At 43.1% G+C, this 22,416-nt stretch overlaps 1 protein-coding gene across 21 annotated transcripts in view; it reads left to right on the forward strand.

Moving 5' to 3' along the window:
- CADPS (calcium dependent secretion activator) overlaps positions 1–22,416 on the forward strand; it is a 220,750-nt gene that overhangs the window by 148,527 nt on the left and 49,807 nt on the right. For 8 of the 21 annotated variants that reach the window (XM_054076643.1, XM_054076638.1, XM_054076644.1 and 5 more), the window contains 7 exons: positions 719–842; positions 3,247–3,315; positions 4,174–4,191; positions 12,686–12,790; positions 15,381–15,487; positions 21,084–21,240; positions 22,227–22,368. In XM_054076643.1, coding sequence (XP_053932618.1) covers positions 719–842; positions 3,247–3,315; positions 4,174–4,191; positions 12,686–12,790; positions 15,381–15,487; positions 21,084–21,240; positions 22,227–22,368 — 722 coding nt within the window. The remainder of the gene's footprint in view (positions 1–718; positions 843–3,246; positions 3,316–4,173; positions 4,192–12,685; positions 12,791–15,380; positions 15,488–21,083; positions 21,241–22,226; positions 22,369–22,416) is intronic. The other 13 variants (XM_054076650.1, XM_054076647.1, XM_054076654.1 and 10 more) reach the window with 5 other exon arrangements.

Below are 22,416 nucleotides of genomic sequence, written 5' to 3' on the forward strand. Positions count from 1 at the left end.
GTATCTTTCCATCCATAGGAGCTTGAGGAACTATGGGTTTTGCATAGGATACGTAATTAATCATAGTTAACATTGAAATGTGCAGTGTTGGGTGGGGTTGTTTTCTCTCCCGCTTCAGCTCGGAGGCGGGTGTGTAGCCTGGCCGCTAAAGCAGCACAGCCTGCATCTGTGTTGATAGTGGAGGATCTCGCTGGCAAGCATCTACACCCCAGACCCTTGTGAGCAATGCCTGGCTGCTGTCCGGTGAAATTCCCATCTCAAGGCAGCCTCATTCCCCTGGGCATATGAGATTTGCTCTCCATCATCCTCCCTGTCCCTATTTCAACCTTCCTGCTGCTCCAACATCCTTTTCACCTTCGCTAACTCATTGTACAGCCAAGCCCGAACCTAAACCCTAATCCATCAACAGAACCCGGGAAGGACATAACATTGCCTGGCACTGGGCAAGTCATAATAAATCTTAATGTCATACCCTGAAAAATCAGAAGCACAGATTTCAGGGCAAGCCATAGGGTATAGATACAGAAAGGGAATAAGACAGCAAGGGTAGGTCCCACGTCTCAAGCTGGCCAAGGTGACCTTGTAGTGGAACCTTCGTGTTGTACGCATACCCCGAAAGCCACGCAGCGGTAGTGTAGGAAAGGATGTATGTGCTGGGCTTGGAGAAATCAGTTCTGTGTGCCCGATGCCACAACAAATCAGATTTTCTTGTGTCAAGGTTCTGATGAAAGACATAGTTACTCCGGTCCCTCAAGAGGAGGTAAAAACAGTCATCCGTAAATGCTTGGAGCAAGCAGCTCTAGTCAATTATACTCGACTATCAGAGTATGCCAAAATTGAAGGTAAGGCTCTTTCTTTGTGGAATTACAATTTTGTTATATTTCTAGGTGGCAACTGTGGCTGGGAGCTATTTAAAAGAAGCTCGTTTGCTATTTATTCGCTTGTCAACAAAACTGATGTGATTCTGAATCATTTGTGTGGTGTTGGCTTCGGAAGCAGTTAAGAATGGAAGCTATGTGAAACGTTTCTTTTTCTGGAAAAGAGGGAGGAAACAGTTAAAAGGAACTGTAGCTTTTTTTTTTTTCTTTTGATCGTTAGTGCATTTGGCCAGTGGTGTAGTATTCAGACTCATGTCGTGGTTTAAAAAAACAAATTGAGAAATACTTGGGATGTCATCTTTGCAGCTGAAGGTATAGTGCAGCTAATTGCTTGTGACATTGGAGTTCAGGAAACAAATGAAAAATAAGAAGCTGGAAAACTGTTTAATCTATGCTTAATCGTTTGTAGCCAATTTAAAATGTCTTTTTTCTGGGAGTGTTTCATTGTCTTTGCAGTTTGCATAGCAGTCATTGATCAGTGATCCTATACTTGCATCAGATTTCTTTGTTGTCACTCTAAATCTGGCATAGCTGATATTATTGACCTTTTAAGTTATGGGAGTATAATAACCAGTGACCAGAGACACATGTAACCATCAAAAAGACATTTTAAAGCTTGCTAAAGGATATGTGTTAGCTCAAGCTCTACAATCTAGTCGTTCTTTACGTGTATCAGTTTATGTTGGTACCTTGTTGGCTGCTATTCCCAAGTGGAAACTCCTACCCAACTTTATCCGATTTCCCAATTGCTTAAACCTGTATGTTCCAGATGAATGGTATGTTCTGCTCTACACTTTGGGTTTGTGTCCTGTGTGATGTGAAGCTTTCCCACAGCTGAGATTATTGTTGTATGCCTCTAGGACAATATTGAGAGGAGGAAAAAAAAACAAAACAAAAAACTCCCGTTGATTTGTTCTTAGTTCCTGTTTACATGAAAAATTGGGGTTTTATGTGACAAATTGTCCAGGTTCTGTACATGACATGTCCTCTCTTTTTCATTTTTTTTCTGTCTAACGATGCAAATTGTGTACCAGTGGTAATGAATTCATTGTTATGCATCCAGTGAGAAACACTTAAGAATTGGGCACTAAAAGGATGTTTATCAACTCTTGACTTGGTAATGAGTGACAAAAATAGAGAAGGAAGGAAGGTTTCATAAGCACTGTATTATCAGGCAATTTATCGAAGTACTCAACTTCACAGGATATTTTAATTGGTGTATTCTGTAAAATGCAATGTTTAAATATATTTGATGAGGATGGAGAAGGACTGAGAATCAAAAGCAGCTTTTCTGTTGATGGATGCTTCTACCCAGGGCTGGCTCCCTTAGGTTCTCTGTGTAAATATCACTAACTCGTTGGTAAGATTTGCTCTCTTCTTTCAGATAAATCTATGCAAAAACAAACTTTATGATCTGTAAGTAAAAATGCATTCATTTCCAAAGTAGAACAGTTAGTGTGTACTTTTCCTTTTGTGCCTCAATTCTTCTTGGTTGTGTGAATTATCTGCCCTCTTTTTCGCACTGTGACTTTTAGGTCTGGGAATACTTTGAAGCAACAAACCTTTTTTTTTTTTTTTTCCAGCTACCTTTTCAGAGAAATAGTTCATTCCACACTACCTGCTCTCTTCTGCTTTTCTCCCCTTTATCCGTGATTGGCCACAGCCACTTTTTAATACTGTCTCTATAAAAGTGGTTGTAACACCAATTTCCAAGCATGCTGGGATTGTTAATTTGAACAACCCAACATCCGCCAGCTGCATGCATCAGGTTTTCTCTCATGAGCATAGTCTACCCCATGTTCAAATATTTCCTTAGAAGAGCAAATAACAAATTGACTTTGGTGAGGTGCGTTCCTGTGCGCAGTACTTGGCGCTGAAATCTTGCTTTTGAAAGCTGACATTTGAATAGCCACGCGTTTAGGAGAGTTTTGTCAGAGGTGCAAACCCAAATCGGTGGCAGCAATGCTTGAGGCTATGCTTATGAAGAAATACCCGTGAAAGCCTTAGATACTGAAGGCTGAAATCCTTAGTATCTCGGAGCCTTAAACCAATGAAATTCTATTTCCCTCTATTCATGACGTTTTGATCATTATATTCTTGCAAACAGTTCAGAGCAAACCTCTGGAGTCATGGTCACAGCCTCTCTTGTGACTCATGGGCATGCTGAATGGTTAATCCAGTAGATCTCCAATTTTAACCCTCTTTTTTTCCCCCTCTTTTTTTTTTCTTCCTTTTATTCTGTGTGTATCCCAAAATACTCTACGGCTGCTCTCCTTTAAAACTAATATGAAGTTTTCCTCTGACCTATAGCCTATAACCTCTTTACCTCTGACCTAAGCCTCTTGCATGCCCAAATCCTCTTTTATAGGGAAAAAGAGAGAAATGTATGAGCATCCTGTCTTCTGCTTGGCCTCTCAAGTGATGGATTTAACCATTCGTGAGTACCTACCACCCTCCTCTCCATCCTGTCCTCACTCTTTCTGTTTTCATTACCTCAAGAAAGTCCAGATCCAAACCAACTCACTCTCCTTGCTTCAAGTCTTTTAGCATTGGCTTGTCTGTTGCTTCTGTCTGTGAAACCCAGTGTGAGAAGTCCAGTCACTTTTTATCAGCTTAAACCAGGTTAGAGAATTAACCCATCTGTTTGTGATAAACTCAGACCGTCTGTAAGTTTTTTCAGTTCTTCTTTATGTCCGTGACCTGAATGCATTTTTACTTTGCTTCTGTGTAACCCCAATTTGTAAAGTGCTTGTCACTGGTACACAATCCAAAGGTAGCAGCTACATCGGGGAGCAGTGAGCTAGAGGTCAGATAAAGGACACTTGGAAAAAGCCATCCCTTTGCCTGCGTATAAGATCTTTACCCAGTCCTGTGTATAAGATCGTATAAGACTGTCCTTTCTCTGTACATCAGATCTTACATGTCTCCTGTCTGTTAGCTCTCAAGCGGAAGGATGTGCTTTACTTGCTCTCCTCCTCAATTTTTTTACTGACTCCGAGCTCTGGAGGGGACATCCCAGCCCTGCTGTCACTTGGAGAACCCTTCTGTGTCCTCAGAGCTCGCCTTCTCTGGTTTTCTATTTGTGCAACATTTTCTTTCACCTCGGTGAAAGGAGCTTCTTTTGGTAACCCCATGCTTGGGAGGGCGGGGGGCAAGACGGGGCGACTTTTCTTCTTTTCAAATGTCATATATCACGCATAACTGGGGGGCTGTGCGGTCCACTTGCTCATTAATCCTGCATATCTGTTCTTGTTTCTCTCTTTTCTCTCCTTGTTGCTTTCTCTCTTTCATATAGAGAATCAAAAGGACGCAGGTGAACAATTGTATATGCATTATAAATTGCTAGGACTGTTGAGTTATATTTATTTTGTTTTCTTTTTTCATAGCTCCTTAAGATATGTACTCCTTCAGGCTGACCATGGAGATGCATTAATACTTAAGGAGTTAATTTGTGCTGTCTATGTAATCTCCTTTTCCTCCTTCCTTAGAATAGAGTGTGGATTAGAAATACCCTATAGAAACGTAGTATCTTCTTAGGAAACAGGTTTAGAGGAGAATGTAGCCTTTGTAAAAAGAAAGTTTCCTGTTTTCCAAAAGAACCATAGCTCATTTTTGATGTAAAAAATGTTGGTGATTTGGCCATTAATATAACACACCCTGAAAGCACATTTAGAACTAAAGTAACCTTCATTTTTAGTTTTCATATATTCTGTTTTATGCCCTTGATGGGAGGACTGGGTTTTTAATTTTTTATTTATCTTCTCTTTTTTGTTAATGTGTAACCAATGATCCGGACAGAAGTTGTGTTTGTCTCTTGTTTATAACCTGTGGTGACACGTAACGAGGCAAAGGCTCGGCTCAAGCACCCGTCTCTCTTCAGAGGGGGCGGTGGAGCTCTGCTGCCCCTGTTCTCGTTTCTGTTGTATCCCAGAGTCCTAGTTCGAAAGTCGTTGAAACCTGAACTGTTCATTTCTTTTTGTGAGTAGATTGTTCTGTTTTGTGGAAACAAACAAAAAAGAAGAATTCGGTTGATTTAGCTCTGTTTGCAAAGGGAAATTGCTTTTGAAAAGCAGCACAAGAGCCTGGGCCAAGTTCTGCCCTGGCTTCCCCAGGCCTCCGCAGCTCAAATTTGGCCCAGGATCCACAGCAATTGCACAACACTAAAATTAATTTTGAATAGCAATAAATATTTAGATAGTCGAGAATAAGTTTTCCCTACAGCTATAAGAGGTATAAATAAACAAATAGCATGTAGAACAATCCCGGCTATGTCCGTTAACTAGAGCGGATTGAGGTAGGCACGGGCTCTTGTGCATTGAGCGCGATAGCTGCGCTGAGCGTCGTGCTTGGTGACAACAGCTCATCACGTGCTTACAGTGTAGAAATTCAGAAGGACATTTCTATGGCCCAGCTCGTTTAAAAATAAAACTGCTTCTTCTCGACGCTTGGAGCGAGTGAAAGGACACAGGGAGTCGTGACTCTGCCGCTTCATGCCCACAAATCTCCTGTTGTCTTAAATGAAAAATTTTCAGGCAAGGTCAGCAGGACTCAACTCGAAACCAGTTTCTCAGCTTAAGTGGAGTCAAAAGTGACTGGGTTTTGGCCTGACTTTTTATTTATTTTGCCAAAAGCAAGAATAAAAATAAGATACTGAAAACAACTTATTCTTAAACACACAAGTGTCACCCTTTGATGTCCTTTCTCCTGGAAAGTGTAGTCTCTTGCCTCGCTTTAAAAATATTGATTTGAAATAGAATATTAAACAGAACATTACACTAAAACAATTGAAGATGTATAACTTGTTTTAATTATTAATCAGACAAAACTACTAGCACTCAGATAATTCAGTACAACCTTTTAATAAGCATTCATCTGCTTATTTGTATCAGTTAATGGAATCATCAATTACCACGTTGGAATGGTCCTCCAGGATCATCTGGTCCAACCTTTTTGGCAAAAGCACAGTCTAGACAAGACCAGCAGCACCCTGTCCGTTTGAATCTTATAAGCCTCCAATGCTGGGTAATCCACCACTTCCCTGGGAATATTATTCCAATGACTGATTGTTCTCATTGGGAAAATTTTCCTCTTGTGTCCAATGGGAATCATCAGAATCTCCCCAGGCGTAATTTATACCCATTACCCCTTGGCTTTTCCATGTGACTCCTCGTAAAAAGGGGATCAACATCTTCTTTGTAGCCACTCTTTAAATACTGGAACACAGTGATAAGGTCTCCCCTAAGCCTTCTTCTCTCAAGGCTGAACCAACCCAGTTCTCTTAGCCTTTCCTCATATGGCAGGCTCCCCAGTCCTTCAATTATCATCCTCTGGATCCTTTCCAACCTGTCCACATCTTTTTTTTGTACAGCGGGGACCAAAACTGGACACAGTGCTCCAGGTATGGCCTGACAAGCGCTGAGTAGAGGGAGATAATGACTTCTTTCTCTCTGCTGGCGATGCCCTTGTTGATGTAACCCAGCATCCTGCTTGCTGGCTTTCTTTGCTGCAGCAGCATGCTGTTTGCTCATGTTGAGCTTGTTGGCCACCGACGCCCCTAGGTCTCTTTCCACAGAGGTGGTCCCCAGATATGGAGATCCCAGCCTGTGCTGCACTCCTGGATTATGTTTCCCCAGGTCCAAGATGTTATTTACATTTGTCCTTGTTGAACTTCATCAGGTTCTTGCTAGCCCATTTTTCCGGCCTATCCAGGTCTTCCTGCAGGGTGGCTCTCCCTTCCGAAGTGACCGCTTCCCCACTCAGTTTCGTATCATCAGCAAACTTCAGCAGGGTATGCTTGATCCCATTACCCAGATCATATATGAAGATATTAAACAGCGTTGGGCCCAAGAGGGGTCCTGAGGGACCCCACTTGTGGCAGGTTGGCAGCTTGAAAAGGAGACATTTACCACTGCCCTCTGGATGCAGCCTGTCTGCCAGTTCCCATCCACTGCACGTACCACTTGTCTGGCCCATAAAATATCCGTTTCTCTAAGAGAAGACTGTGGGAAACTATATCAAAAGCCTTGGAGAAATCCAGGTAGACAATGTCCACTGCTTGCCCCGCGTCAACTGAGCAGGTTACTTTGTCGCAGAAGGCGATCGGGTTTGTCAAGCAGGATTTGTCCTTGGTGAATGCTTTTCCAAATCTTGTACTTCATATGACTTGTGATAGCCCCCAGGAGGATTCAGTCCATAACTTTTCCAGGGACTGAAGCGAGACTGATGGACCTGTAATTTCCTGAATCCTCCTTTAAGCCTTTCTTGTAGATGGGGGTGACATTAGCATTCTTCCAGTCTTCTGGAATATCCCACAATCTCTATGACTTCTCAAAGACTGTCTTCTGGGATGTCCCACAATATGACTTCTCAGAGATTATGGAGAGCAGCCTCAGAGCGACATCAGCTCTCAATGCTCTCAGGTGGATATTGTCAGGGCCCATTGATTTGTAGGGGTCAGCTCCTGTAATAGTTCGGTACCAGCTCTTTCCTCACTGGCTGTGGGCCTGTGTTTGTATCAACCTGGGTTTTTGTTTCCAAGGCCTAAGGCCCAACAGTGCTGGTAAAGGTGGATGTGGAAAAAGTGATGACAACCTTTGCCTTTTCAGCATTGTCAGTGACTAATTCACCTCTCCTGTTTAACAGCAGGGCAGTATTTTATTTCTGTTTCTGCTTGTTGTTTATGTACCTGAAGAACACTGGGGATCTGTTTTTCCTTTAGAAAAGAATAACTTCTCCATCCCTTAAACACAGGATTCGTGAAGTGTGCTGCACTGTGTTGGAGTGCTGTGGCACTGGGGTGTCCCATCAACACGAATGCCACTTGGCACTGCTGCAGCCGGGTGCAGGTAGCTTTAGAGCTGGTGCCAAGGTGGTAATGGTTATTTCAGCGATTGATTTTGTTTAGTATAAGACTCCTGTTTTAGTTTTAAACCGAGTAGTTCTCATATTGTGATCTGATTTTCGTCTTTGTAAAGAGAGGCTTCTTGTGGTACTGCTGCATTGATGCACCGAGATGTGGAGACGGAGGCAGCTCTCGCCTTGCTGCTCGGTGCAGGGGGAGTAGAGCAATGGGCCATGAACTGCAAGTAGAAAGTAACTGGAGAGCAGATAGACCCACTGAATTCCTTTTTTTATTGCTTTGTCACCAAGGGAAATTAGCTACTCTTGGGCTATCCAGAAACGCCAGGGTTCTGTTTGTCCTGCCACCTCCCTAGCCCCTGTCCAAAGGAGCCGATCTCTGGAGGTGCAGCATCTCACCACATCGCTGGCACGCACCATCCTCCCCACATCTCTCCGTCCCAGCCAGGCTGCCAGGGAAGCCTGATTTCCCTCGAAAACAGAGCTGGTGGGGGTGCTGGGGTGGGCACCAAGCCAAAACCCAATAGCCAGAGGGGTCAGTGCTGCCCACAGGACAGCGAGGAGCAGTTACGGTGCTTGTGCAGAGGCAGACATCTCTCAGGTGCCCGCATCAGGCTGGGGACCCAGGTGCACCCACGGGAGAGGGACTGCGTGTGGCAGGATGGCTGCATCAGCCTCAGCTGTCACCAGCCCTGGAGCACCTTGCCCATAGCACTCACCCCTCCAGGAGTGGAGAGCATCCTCGACTGAGGAAGCGGGTGCAGGAGAGCTCAGGTTTTGACTAGAGCAATGCAGCAGGTTGTTCAGGAGCAGTGGTATTTTTCGAGGCATTCGTACTGGCCCTTGTCACAGTTCGCGTACTCACTTTACGTCACTTGCTTTCCCTATTTCTGGATCTCCACCTGGGAAGCTCTATGCATGTAGCTGTAACTCTTAGCTAGTGTGCGAAGTGCTGGGGGCTGAGCTGCCTGTTGATGAACCGGGTCCAAGACAAGGAGAGGTCTTGCGTGGTGTGTCAGCCCAGCCACTACGAGGCAATCACTCCCAGCATTTGTGAAAAACCTCAAAGCTTGGAAAGAAAATAAAATCACATTCCCCCAAAAAATACGGATGCAGAATGTATGAAATCATCAGTCTTTCTATAAGGGAGTAAAGACTGAAATCATTAATATGTCACATGCTTTGATTCAGGCAGGACTACATCCTTCACTTGTGCGCTGCTGAACTGCTGCTTTATTTGTTTCCATCCTTGAAGTGGCATTCAGTTGGGTTAAACGGAGGATAATTCTACAGCTTTTGCGATTTCCTCTTGCCCTTTCAAAGGCAGTGCATAAAAGCAGTATCAAAGTTATTACGAGAGCTTCAGAAATCACAAAGATCTGCTTTGTGCCATTATCTTTCTACAAGTCTCTTACCAACTGCAGAGCAACTTGCTGCCTGAGGCATGAGATGTAATTCAGATATGCAAAAATTCCTCACTAGGCTGAATAATCATCAGAAAGTCAAGAGATCAGTTCTGTTTTCAGTATGTTGAGTTTTGAGAGCTGAATTAGAGTCTCTTTCAGAGTAGGAAAAAAAATGTTTCTATGAAATTTTCTTACTTTTCAGATAACGCATCTAATTTTGAAAGAAAAAATGGTATCACTGAAATCCCATTCAGATACATGCAAATTCATTTCACAAATATAACAAAAGGCTGCTTTGCCTCCTCCTCAGGCTAAGTCCATTATTCTTTATAGTTATCTCGAGGACAGCAGCTCTTTTGATAATTTTCACGATTGGCTCGCAAATGAACACACGCATAACACTTTTATACCAAAGCCTTTGGCCGGGGTTGTAGATTTTAATTATTACAAGGCAATCGTAGAATCAGTAGCTATGCTTTTAAAAAATATAAAAGTCAACAATACTTTTCTCCTGTTGACAGTGTAATTCTCACTATTGCTGGTGTGTTAGTAGCCTGTCTATGAGAAATCATGATGCTGAGTGAGAAATACATAGTTTGAAAATCTATATGCGTACCCAAAGCAGCAAAGATCTTTTAATAAACCTGCTGTACTCGTTGCAGACTGAAGCTTATTGCAAGCATAACCCCAGAAGGTACCAAGTATCTGAATTTCTGCAAGTTTCTTATTTGCAGATATGCAGAAGCATAAAAACCATTGACAGAAGTTTGTCCAGGAAAGCACTTTGACAGGCAGTAAGGAAGAAGCTGCTCCAGTCTCAGATTTCAGTGATGGAGATGTTTAAATCTTACCCGTTTGACACACGTGAGCAATGACTACAAGAGCATTCCTGATGCTAAACTGGCTGTGGCAAGAGATTAGAGAGGAAAAGAACAGGGAAGAAAGAAAAGCCAAAGTGAAACAAAACCTGCCACACAGGCTGCAGCTGATTGCTGGCAAGTGCTGTAAAACCCATCCGGCTTTACGCATCTCCCTTGTTCCGAGCAGGAGCTGAGACACCTCATGAAAGGGACCTCACCTGCCATCTCCAAGCCCTGGCCCCAGAGAAGCGTGTTAACGCCAGTGCCTTGTGGGGCATTGCAGTCACAGACCCATTTCTATTTAAATTTGCAGATTAAATTAATCACTTTCCTTAGCTAGACCTTAATCTTTTACATTTTCTTGCAATAAAGAGGCAACAAAGAAAAGCATGGGTCAGGGCTCAGGAGGTGTTCAGTGCCCTGAAGAAGAGAGAGCTGTTTCTCTTCTTTGGCTCCAGGTGGTTTTGCAATCATCCTGTAAGAACCCTGGATTGGGTCTGGAAAATTTAAATGAACAAAAGAGCTGAATATTTGTACAGATTGGGCCAGATCAGAATTACATCAGGAGTTTGTTGCTTAACCTGCTGCAATCCCTTGGGGAAGCTTGTTTTCAAGCGCTGGTGGTGACAGGGAGATGCCAGGAGCAGGGTAAAGCACTGGGGGGGGATCTCTCACAGGGTTCCCAGAGAAGTGAGAACCAGCCCGGGGCACTGTGCTGACACGGCACAGCGGGAGCCTCCTCCAAGCTGTTTCATACGTGCTGCACTAGCGATTCCTGAAGTCTCCATGCTGCTGCATCTCTCGCCTCTTCCTCCTCTTCCTTCTCTGCCAATGACTTTTCCCTAGGATAGAAGGCTCATTCAACACTATGGGCTCAGGATGTCCATGAAGCCTGAGATCTGGTTTTTGATGCACAGCCGTCAGGGATGCAGGGCTGGACTCACATTTAAGGGTGCTTGAGGGTCACAGCGCTGAGAGGTGTGGTGGGGTGCAGTTCTGGATGCAGTTTTCCTGTGGCTTTGGCACTCTTGGGACGAGCACTTTCTCTCTGACTTCACCAACTTCAAAGCCCAATTGCCTGAGTGGCAAGAGGTTCTGACTCCATGGTTGCCAGAGGTGGGAGAGAGGAGATGTGTGGTCCTCTCTCCCCAGAGTCCCCTCCCATCTGGGGACCTTGGCACAAACAGCTCTCCATAGTGATGGGCAGTAACGTATTCATCCTGCATCTACATGTTGAGCTCGGGAGCCATCAGTGAGTAGCCAAACTTATATTATAAATTACAGTGAATGTCATTAGGCTGATGCCCCAAAAGCAGTTGGTTTTGTCACTTGAGGCTGAGAGGTTTATTTCTGGAGACAAAACCACCCTTGAAACAGGATGACTGCAGAGATGAATGAATAGGTTTCTTTTCCCGTTATCAGAAAACAACAATAACAACAACAAAAAGCCAGAAACAGTAGCTTGAATCTAAGAGTCTGAATTAAATTAAGCTGTGAAATTACACAGCTTAAAAGGCTGAAAATACGTGTGTGTGTGTGTGCGCGCACGCGCATTGTATGTGTGTTTATGTACGTGTGTATATCTAATTACGTGTATGGAGAGGGGAGCAAACCTAACTCATAGTCTTTAACTAAGTAATTACTCAAATAGTCCTTATTATACTTTGATAAGTGTTATAATTCTCTGAGAATTAAAAGCAATCAGAAATCTACTTTGCACAAGCCAACCGATTTTTTTTTTTCCCTCACTGGAAAATGCAAGCAAAATGGCAAGGACTTTTGGCAATAGAATGTCCAGATAAATATGCCAGATTCCTTGCAAATGGCATTATTAAAAATAGTCACAATGCTGCTAAAAACTGTTATTAAATGGAACGGAAACTATTGTGTTAACATATTCACAGTATATAATTTATTCTCTGAGTGTATGTAAAAGGAAAGGCTATTTTCTTTGAATTTTTCCTATGCTGATATTGTAAACTATATGACAGATGGGTCAAGTCCTGATTGCAGTATTCTAACATTTGGAATAGCAAGTAACATATTTGATAGAGCTGGCAAGTTTTTATATATGATTCAACCCAGAATATAAAAGCCACTAGAATTCCAAGTTGAAAATAATTAAATGAGCTGGAAACGATCAGGAACCACACATTTTTAAGTGACAGATTTTTTTACATGTTTAAATTGCACAAGAATATTTTATAGCTCCCTTTAACCAACAGTGACGTTTAATTCTAAAATGTGTAATTGATATTTGCAAAGCAATTAATTCCTGTGGCTCATTATTCTATTGCTAAATGTACCTAAGCACAGGGGCGCTGACTTAAAGTCATCTTTTTTCAGTCACCTTTTCTGAATCCTAAAATTTTAACTGGATTAGCCTATTGCAGTTTCCTCGTGTGGCTGCCTGAAGGGCAGTTTCATATTTGTGTTGAATTTTTAGCTTTCTGATTGCCCGGTACCTTCGCATATTTGAATCTGCTGACTTCTAGAGTATATGTTGTCAAACAGTGTCATCACCGTGTAATACTTCAAGTACCGATAAGCAAAAACCCAGCAGCTTATTCCATTTGTATTTGATCATTTCTGCTTATGTTCCTTTCGAAGTTTCCATCTTTTTGTCACTGTTGATGAAGTCATTTGTCTCTTTACTTTTGGCGTCTCCGTCATGCACAAGCAGCCCGTCCGTCCAAGCCTAAGCCACCGGCTGGGCCACCATCATCTCCTCAAACGCAGACTAACATGATAAATCATATGCTCAAAGGCATGGCCAAACAGCCGCCAAGTACTGTAATAGTCTTCCTTACTTTTATTCAGTGGTTTTTCTAGTCTAGCAGTTGCTTGTGTAGTAGTAGAAAGCTAGTTCTGATGTGCAGCTTTATACAAAATACCTAGCGCGATGTGGTAGGTTTTAGAGGTTTAGAGGTAGCATTTATTTCAAAATGTCCACATTTTTTTGTCTAGCAATGTCTGACATATGCAACATTTTCAAATATCAACGTCAGCACAAAATAACATTGTTGTTGCATAACATTTTGCATGAAAACTATAAATATGTATGAGCTTTACATGATGTTGGATGAAATGTTTGATAAGTATATCGTATACGTTTCATGTAACTGTCAGTGCTCCAGCTATCTTAGCAGAATATTCTGATGTATAGTAACTTAACCAGGGAAATATTTAAAATAAGAAGGAAAAAAATTAAGATTGACATCTGCTGGCTGCCAAAGTTGTATAAGCATCAATATTTTCTTTAAAGACAGCATCTCTGAGCAGTTGTTCTTATTAACACTTTTGTCTTTTAGTTGTATTTGAGAGCAGATCAGTGTTGCAAATGAGAATGGGCCTGATGCTGCTCTGATCAATGGAAAAGCTTCCCCTTGGCTTTGGAGGTGCAGAAAGAACCAGAGCTTACTAACGGAAGTGTCTTTGGACTCCTTTTGCACAAAAGGAAGAGGTTGCTACTTCTTCTAGCCAGTGAGGTGCTGGATAGGATAGGAGAAAGAAGGAGGAGTTAACCAGCAGTTCTCCAGTTTTTGCCTCATAAACTACATTAAGGGAAACCTGGATAATTTTTTTGTGTGTCAGGTGATACAAGAAATGACAGTGAAATTTGAGAAGGAATCCCAAGGGCCTTTATCTGTGGCATAAATCAGCAAGAATGTAGAGTTCATTTGCATGGTGCTTTACAACATTACCTTTCTCGGCCGAGCTGAGCACCTGCAATGCCAGATTTCAGCTGGCCGGGTTGCTGAAGACCAACCAGCCTGGGCACCCAAATCTGCCCATTCTGAAAAGTACAGCTTTCCTTTTCGTGGGAAATTTGATATATAAACAGGTATTCAGAGAAAACTAGGAGCAAGCAAGAATTTGAGGTAGAGAATGAAATCCTGGAAGCTGACCAAGCCTTCGGTAGGGCAGGGATTTCTTCCTGGGTAACCCAGAAGAGCAAAGCAGTGCCACCCATGTGCAACCACAGATTTCTGTCCTGTCAGTGGAGAAAACCTAAACATTAGCAAAAAGCTATTGTGGGCAAGAGGCTGGAGCAAGGTGCCCAGCCATCATCTTGCATGTCAGCACAAACCAAGCTGGACGCTTAGCTGGGCTCCTTTGGAAATCCCAGGGTGGTTGGCGTGGTTGCTAGTGTGTTGGGCACATATTGTCTGTTGTACACTGGTAATTTCGGCAGATTGATTTGGCTATTTTGTTTTGGATTTTTTGGTACTTTACCCATTTATGAAGTCTCCAGCTCTGTTATCACGCAGAGGCCAAAATATACATCGGTGCGGAGGTGTGAATGGGCTGGTGTAGCTACCAAAGCGTGATGCCATTCTTCACTCCAGCTGCTCTAGAGTGCTGACACCTGGTCGTTAGCTGGAGGGACACAGCTCTAGTTAGATGTGGTGAGGTGCTGCGGGGCGGATCCCCAGGCAGCAGGTCTGCTCTGCTTCCCCTTAGGGAGAGTTTGCACTCCTCAGGGAGGTGAGCCATGGTGCCAGCTCTGCAGAAGTTGCCGTTCAATGAAAATGTGATTATTTTATTTTTCTCTATATTATTTCTAGTGAAATACTCTAAATGTTCCAGATTGTTAGCACCTCAGATCTTTAATATGTTATTAATAGTTTAAATTACCTAGAAAAATATAGTCTAATTACTCTTAAACGTCTTCAGAAAATCCTGCAAAATAGTTCAATGTAGCTAAACACCAAGCTCCAGGATTTAAACTCTTTGGTTTGTTTGCGGGGTTTTTGCTGTAAAGTTGCATCTCTTTTCCCATGTAAATCTTACCTAGGAACGCTTAGTGGGATTTATCACTTTCCACTCCCTCCAGCATGCGTAGCTCCTTGACCCTTGTGGAGTTAAATCCTGGAGCCAGGCAGACCTGCATTTTTTGCTTTCAGTAGCAGGTGACATTTAAATTGCTCACGTCTGACAACTTATTAAAAGTACAGACAGATTTGTTTGAGTCGATCTTCTTAAAAGAATTTTAAAATAACATAGGCATGATTTCTATAATAGCATCATCTACATTGAAGGATACATATTGTTCGTATATCAGTGGCCAGATGCTGTCTTTAGGGAATGTGATGTTCTTATTTGAGCTAATAAAGTGTCACCATCTCGCCATGAAGCAAAACAAGGCTGACAGTATTGTGAGATTTGGAGCTGGAGCACTGTGTTTTCATAGTATAATAACGAATGTGGCTTTCTGGTTTGCTCAGTACTAATTATATAAGCATTTAACATATGCATGAAAAGATCTTTAAAGCTGTAGAATTATATGGAATTTTTTTTTAAAACCTCTAAAATAACTTACTGTACTTCTAGTTTTTCATTCTGCCTGCCTTTTAACTCAAGTTCTTGTACTACAGAAAATGTAGGCCGGTTAGTCACACCAGCTAAAAAGTTAGAAGATACAATACGTCTGGCAGAGTTGGTAATTGAAGTCCTCCAGCAGAACGAAGAACACCACGCGGAGGTGAGCAGCGGCGCCCGGCCAGGTCCTGTCCGCAGCTCTTCAGGAGGCGCCGGGCCGGGGGCTTGCTGGGGTATTTGGGTATTTGTGTGATGTCTTCTCAACTGCTGCCGGGTTATCTTCTTTGAAAGCCAGAAGTATTCTTAACTGACGGTTCTCGAGTACGATGAAGGCAAAGATTGGTTTTGCAGAGGGGAAGGAGGGCTAAAGGAGGAATTAATGAAGTTCTCTACGTCAGTCTGCAGCTTTTCATACAGCGCCAGCAGGAGCTGAATCTGGCCAAATATATTCACCACCAGCTACGTACAAGAGCAAGCCTGTCCGCTTTTCAGAAAGGTCGTATTTCCAAATAACGCCATGTGTTTGTGCCTTCAGACAGCATTGGCGGGGTCCCTGCAGCTGCTTACTGCTCCTGCTCTCCAGAGTTAGAGCAAGGAGAACCACCACAAAGCAGAACAGTTCTTTTTTGATTGCTTCCCGAGGGCTCAGGTTGTTTCCAGGGGTTTCCCCAGGCCCCTGCGGTACAAGAGTAACTGCCTCTCCTGCCTTGGCTTACTGGGAATACCTCAGTTACTAGTCACGGAGGTTAGGATGAATTACACTCTGTTTCTCCTTATTTGGGTTATCTAAGGCCTAATATAAACTATTCTTAACTCTTCAAAGCACTTTAACGAAAAGATTCATGTTTTAAAACCACTGAAACCATGTCGTAGTTGAATATAGACCAGAAAATCCTGAGGCTCAAGTCCTGAAAACACTTGACCCCAGGGGCAGCTGGCACTGCTGCCGTAGTCCCACTCGCAGCAAGATGGGACATTTCTGCCCGAGCAAGTGACATTGCATATGGCCCGTGAGTGTTTGCAGGATTGAGCCCTCCGTTCTCTGTAAATCTGGTGTTCTTGGATACGTATTGAAAAGTTAATCGTTTTAAAATTCAGAGTTAACAGTTACTGTTTATGGCTGTAGGTAATGTAATACTCATTCACTATTTTCTCTTTTCCTTCCCATTTATATATATATATATATACTCAATATATTTTGCATTAAGAGCATTTGATAAATAATTTCACAATCACCTAAAAATCATTCCACTGTATATTAAATTTGCAGTATAATTTAACTGATTGATAATACACAACAATCCACAACACCCAACTAATGCCTGATTGCATATTTAAATTTCCTCCCTGTTTTTCTACTGTTCATTCAATCTTGGATGATCCTGGCAGGGGAAAGAGGTATGTGACTAAACCGAATGAAACGAGTCACTCCTGTCATATTTCGTGCATGCCCTCTCAGTGCCATGTTTCCTACTGGGAATTTACCCGGGTTGCCCTCGCTTCTGTAACTTTGACCGAGTAACAGCAACTTCAAGTCGGCTGCTTGCGGAGCTGGTAGCCTGACACAGGAGGGTAAATGTGGCATAGTAGTCTGGTCCATGCATGTAGCAATGGGTATATTTTACAAGCGCTGCAGTTACATCCCAACACAACCCTACCTGCCTGGACTCTCTCCTCAGCCTGTTGTTACCTCTGTCGTTTTGCATTCACCCAACCTCTAGTACACTGTGGTGGAGATGGACTAAGTACTACACGGGTGCCTAGAACGGTAGTGGTCTTCCTCCGGTTTTGTCTGTATGTGCCTTGTACTGGATATACAGTATTTATATGTAGAGAGAGAATATACGGGGTGAAGAGTGAAATAAACTTCATTTTTACACTGCGCTTGTGGACGAACTGCAATAACCTGTCCAAGGATAACGAGCGTTTTATTCCACTCATCACCAGCATGGGCTGGATGTACAACCAGCTGGGAAGGAGCTGGTTTTAAAATGCAGGTTATTTTGAAAACAGTAGAATTCTGAAGGAAACGGTTACAGAGCCGGTGGCGTTCAGCCAGCCACGCTGCCGAGATCCTCACCAGGAGGAAAGCTCAGAACTGTTCTCCAGCATCTTTTGTGTCACAAGGTTTTGACTAGAGACAGAAGGTTAATGCCAACACAGATAGGAGGCATCCTGGTCCCTTGTTCTGAACGGTGACCTGGAAGGGTGAAATTCATCTCTCTCCAGAAGCCCGGCGCACTCTCGGTGTGTTAGTGAATCCCTGTCCTGAGGGTGGCTGTGGCATTTCAGCAGCGTACAGGCAGTTGGCCAGCTCTCTGCGCACTTGGAATTGCACCCAAAGGAAGAGAGAAGAGCCTGGGTGGCTTATCACTGATTTTTCTTAGGCACTGTAGCCACTTTATGCTCTCACTGTGCAACGAGAATCACTGTGGCATTGCAGGGTTTTTTCGAACTGTTGCAGGTGAGGGTTTTTTGACATGTTGTCCGTGCACCTAGAGAAGGTTTGACCTGCGAGGTGCGACTCTTCAGTCTACTTTGGATGTTCAGCAGAAAATAACACTGCACCACTTATTGAAGAAATGCCTTAATTTACTGCAAATCATCAGTTTTTGTAATTAAAACATGCCCCTTTTTTCCCCACTTGGACATCCAGGCAGACTCCCTATTGAGAACCCAGAAAATGCTACTCAGAGCATGGAAAATGTTCAAAAAACATTACAACAGAAGTACCGTGTCTGGTCAGTTGGGTTCATCTTGCCTATAAGAAAGAAAGAAACCAACTCAGGCAGAAATGCAACAGAAACTGTGTGCCTACGTCTGTAATCTGTGAGAGCGGGAGGTCTCTGTCATTGTGTCATCTCTCCCATCAGATGTCTCCCACCTCCCCTTCCCTTCCTCTGGATGACTGATGACAAATGCCAGAGACGATGGCATTCACCTATTTTTAAACTTGTGCTTTCTCTCTCTATGTATACATATGTGTATATGTATATATGTATTTTAACTCCTTGAGGTCATACATATATACATGTGTATCCATGTGTAAAATATACAATAATAGGTGTGTTTGGCTAGAAAGCTCACTTTTATTCTCCCTTTACATTGTGTTTTGAGCAAAGCAGGTAAGTAGATGGTAAATCAATGAAATGTTACCATCTTGAAGTAGAATTTCAACATATGGTGTTACTGCTCCCACCGCAGGAAGGTCCTGCTCACCGAGACTAGGGAGGAGGACGCTGAGGATCCTCACCTAAGTTAGAGACTTGTGGAGCTAAAGTTTTACTTTTCCAGCAAAAGGGAAACTGAGACTGGTTTGGGCTTTTGGGTTTTTTTTTCACAAATGATCACATGCTTTTCTTCATAATTTCTCTTAAAAATAGATTCTTTTTTCTTTTTCTCATTTTTTGTGGAAGTAGGTTTTTATTGCAGGACTCTGAAGTGTTTATGTTGAGATTTGTTCAGAAGATATTCTTTGGCCTCCCATCTTTTCCCTCCTCTCAAAATGCCAGTTGCCATTGGTCCTTTGTAGCAGTGGCTCTTTGCCCACTGCCCTGTGGGCAGTATCTCTTGGGCACACAGCGTGGCAGGCTCTTGGCAGGCAGAGGGATGGCCAGAGAACCCACACCAGTGCAAGGTTAGCCCAGCATCCCCTTGAAAACCACAAGCTAGCACTGATAATTTTAAGAGTACACTCCACAGCCCCATTGCTCCACCTCTGCTTGGTTCCCACTTGTGCTTTGGGGAGAAGGTTTGAGCAGGCGTCGGGAGCAGACCTGGAGCTTGGCATTTTTGGTTCCTGCGTGGTTTGACACCTCCCGGCACAGCACTCCCAGGCATCTGGCTGTGTGCTGGGTTGGATGACAGCACCAAACATGGGAGGACAAGCTAAAGAGGATTGCCATGTGTGCTCAGCCCTCCAGGCTCCTTCCACCTCAGTTTCAGCTTTTCCAGAGTAACAACCCCATCAATGCCCCGGGCCACCATCACTGGCTGCCCCCCAGCTTTCCAAGCACCCCAGGGCAGCTGTTGCTGCGTAGGTGCCTGCTGGCTTCCTCCATGTACATGGGGGCAGTTTGTGGGTGAAGGAGCCCATTGTAGCCAGCTTATCTTCACACCATGACCACAGAGATGCTGTAACGTCCTGATATTGCCGCTCTGGGCACAGCGTGTGCCAAGCCTGCCCCTGGGCACACCAAAGCTGTGCCTTCACGGCACAGCCCCCCTCATCCACGTCTTCGTCCTCATGACAGGGCAGGCCAAATACTAAGATTAGTTTAGGAGTTATTCAGTTATTTTGATTATTTTACGTCTTGGATGTGCACTGGGTACGTAACTCCCAGTGCCACATCATGGAATAATAGCAGGGCAATGCCAGTCTGCTTTACATTTTGGGTGAACGAAGGAGTGGAAATAGTCCCAAAGACCCCCTGCCAATACCACTGGCAGCTGAGAAGTCAGGCTGAAATGGGAAGAATTAAAGGGGTGCATGGCAATAACCTGGTTTGGGGGCACTGCTCCCTCTCCGTGGCCAAGTGAACCAGCAGCTGGAATTGTGCTCTGCACTTGAGTGCAGTTCTTCGTCAGTGGATCAAAACTGAACCCTGAGAAAGTGAAAGTCCATTCTTCTTGTTCATGTCTGCTAAAATCTGCAAAAAATACCCTTCCCTGATTGGCAATCCCTCTTCAAATCATCTATTCCCAGTCTTTTCCGTTTCATCTTCAGTCTTGTGCCTGTGCTAGAGGCTTCTTTTCCTTGCAAAGTGCTGGAAAGCTGTTTATTAGATTCTTTTAAGTCCCTGAGTAATTTCCTATCACTTCAAAATGACAGCACATGGTCCTAACGACAGCACTTCTCATATTGCATGTTCCCAGCCAGAAGTGATTACTAAACACGCATGCATGCGTTCGCAGCATTCACATCTGAGCCATGTATGATGTGAATGTCACGTCAGAGAGCCCGCACAGTGAATTTTAAGGACCCGTGTGCATGAGAATGAGTTACTTCACTGATATTCTTTGGTTTTCAAGTTTAGATATATTTTTTTCCTGCCTCTGTGAAAATACAGGCTTGCCGTAGATTTTTTTTTGTTTTGTTTTTATCTTGGCATGTTAATAATAGAGCTTTGTACTCTGTTTCCTAACAGTAGCATTATGAAGGTGGTAGTGTGTTTCTATGGATGTGTACAGCTAACCATGTAAAATGAACAGTGCTGTAAGAACTTTCATTGGTGATGCTTGAAGAAAAGGAGAGTGTGAGTGATTTAGAACAGATTTTAATGTCTTAGGCTTCGCGTTTCTCAAGACAAATAGAAGTAGTGAATCCAAATACAACTTAAAACTGTTGCAAAACACAGGAGAAAACCCATAAGCACAGTGAAGAAACTCCCAAATTTCTGTGTTTTAGAATAAGAATTAGTTGATTGTGCTGATAATTATCATTATTAAAGATGAATTAAGTCATTTATTGTAAATTGAACAGACAAAACCCTCTCTGCTGCATTACAGTTGCATGCCTTTATGGTGGAGCTCTGAATCCGCTACAGGAATTTTTATATGAAAATAGCAGTGCCTAATTCCTGTGATTAGCACTGCCCATGCAGGCTAGCGCTTTAAAGCACTGTTCTCTTTACAATAAAGGTAGTTCCCATGGGATGCACTTTTTTTTTTTTCTTTTGAGATATGTGGCCTAACGTCTTTTCTTGTGCTTTATTACAACTAATATGCTTCTTTATTATCTTTTTCTGCCAACTCTGAAGGCCTTCGCTTGGTGGTCAGACTTAATGGTTGAGCATGCGGAGACCTTCCTGTCACTGTTTGCAGTGGATATGGATGCTGCGTTAGAGGTGCAACCCCCAGACACCTGGGACAGCTTTCCGCTCTTTCAACTTCTAAACGATTTCCTCCGTAGTGACTGTATGTATTGTATTTTGATCGTTTCTTTTTCAGTGGGCAGCTCAGGTTATTGATAATACTTTCAGCCTCTCCGTACTGCACAGAGAACTGAGATGGGTAGAGATTGACAGTACATATTCTTTTAGCATCAGCCCGATTTTATTCCGTTTCCACCAGAAAAAAAAGCACACAGACACCCCCCTATATCAAATCCCTCAGTTGAAGGTGAGAAGTTGAACTTTTATTTTGCCTCGTCTTCTCACGTCTCTTGGTAATGGCTGTCTGATAAGCAGGGTTCTCTATCTCACCATCATTAAATGTGTGTATCATTTTATACGTGTGTACTGCATTTATTTAACACGGAGTAAAACAGTCTCTGTTTTAAAAAATTTCATTGAAGGGAGGAAGATACTAAAGTAAATGGAAGCAGGAGTAGTTCAGAAGAATAGCGCTTTGTGAAATAAGACTTTTCTCCAAAGCACATGGATCCACGCTTTCGAAATCCCTGAGGATTTGACACTGTCCCCAATGGTCCTGCCACTCCCTGGAGAGCTGTGGCAGAATTGGCATTGCCTTCAGTTGGATCCCAGACCAGGGCCCCATTTAGCTTTCTGCATAAAAAAAAAAAAGGGATTTATCCCGAGAGAGCAATTTCCAGCGTCATGGTAGTGAGTAATAAAAGAAACGATTCTCCTACCTGTAACAGCCATTACAGTTGCCATGCTGTGTTTCTTACATCCGTTTTATTCGCAGGAAGTAATAATGTATTTGTTAGCTTGACGTTAATGTAAAAGAAGTTTTGGTGTCTGTTTATTTGTTTGGAGTAAGAAGCCATTCCTGCTGTCTTTGTCATGAGCGTTGGTGCCTGATGCCAGCTCCTGTTATGTTCTCAAACTTTCTTCCTGTTTGCTGACAAATTCATTGTGTAATGAAGTACCACGCTGTAGTTTGTTACAGAGCTTTTAGTAACAGTAGTGTCTTACTATACTTTTATTTATCTATTCTAGATAATTTGTGCAATGGAAAATTCCACAAACACCTCCAAGACCTGTTTGCTCCACTTGTTGTTAGATATGTCGATCTGATGGAGTCCTCAATTGCACAGTCAATTCACAGGGGCTTTGAGCGGGAGTCATGGGAGCCAGTAAAGTAAGGAAACCTCCTTTGATACAATCGGAATTTGGGTGCAAATGGATG

This window comes from Cuculus canorus, chromosome 11 (genome assembly GCF_017976375.1).
Source record: "Cuculus canorus isolate bCucCan1 chromosome 11, bCucCan1.pri, whole genome shotgun sequence".
Classification (NCBI taxonomy): Eukaryota; Metazoa; Chordata; class Aves; order Cuculiformes; family Cuculidae; genus Cuculus; species Cuculus canorus.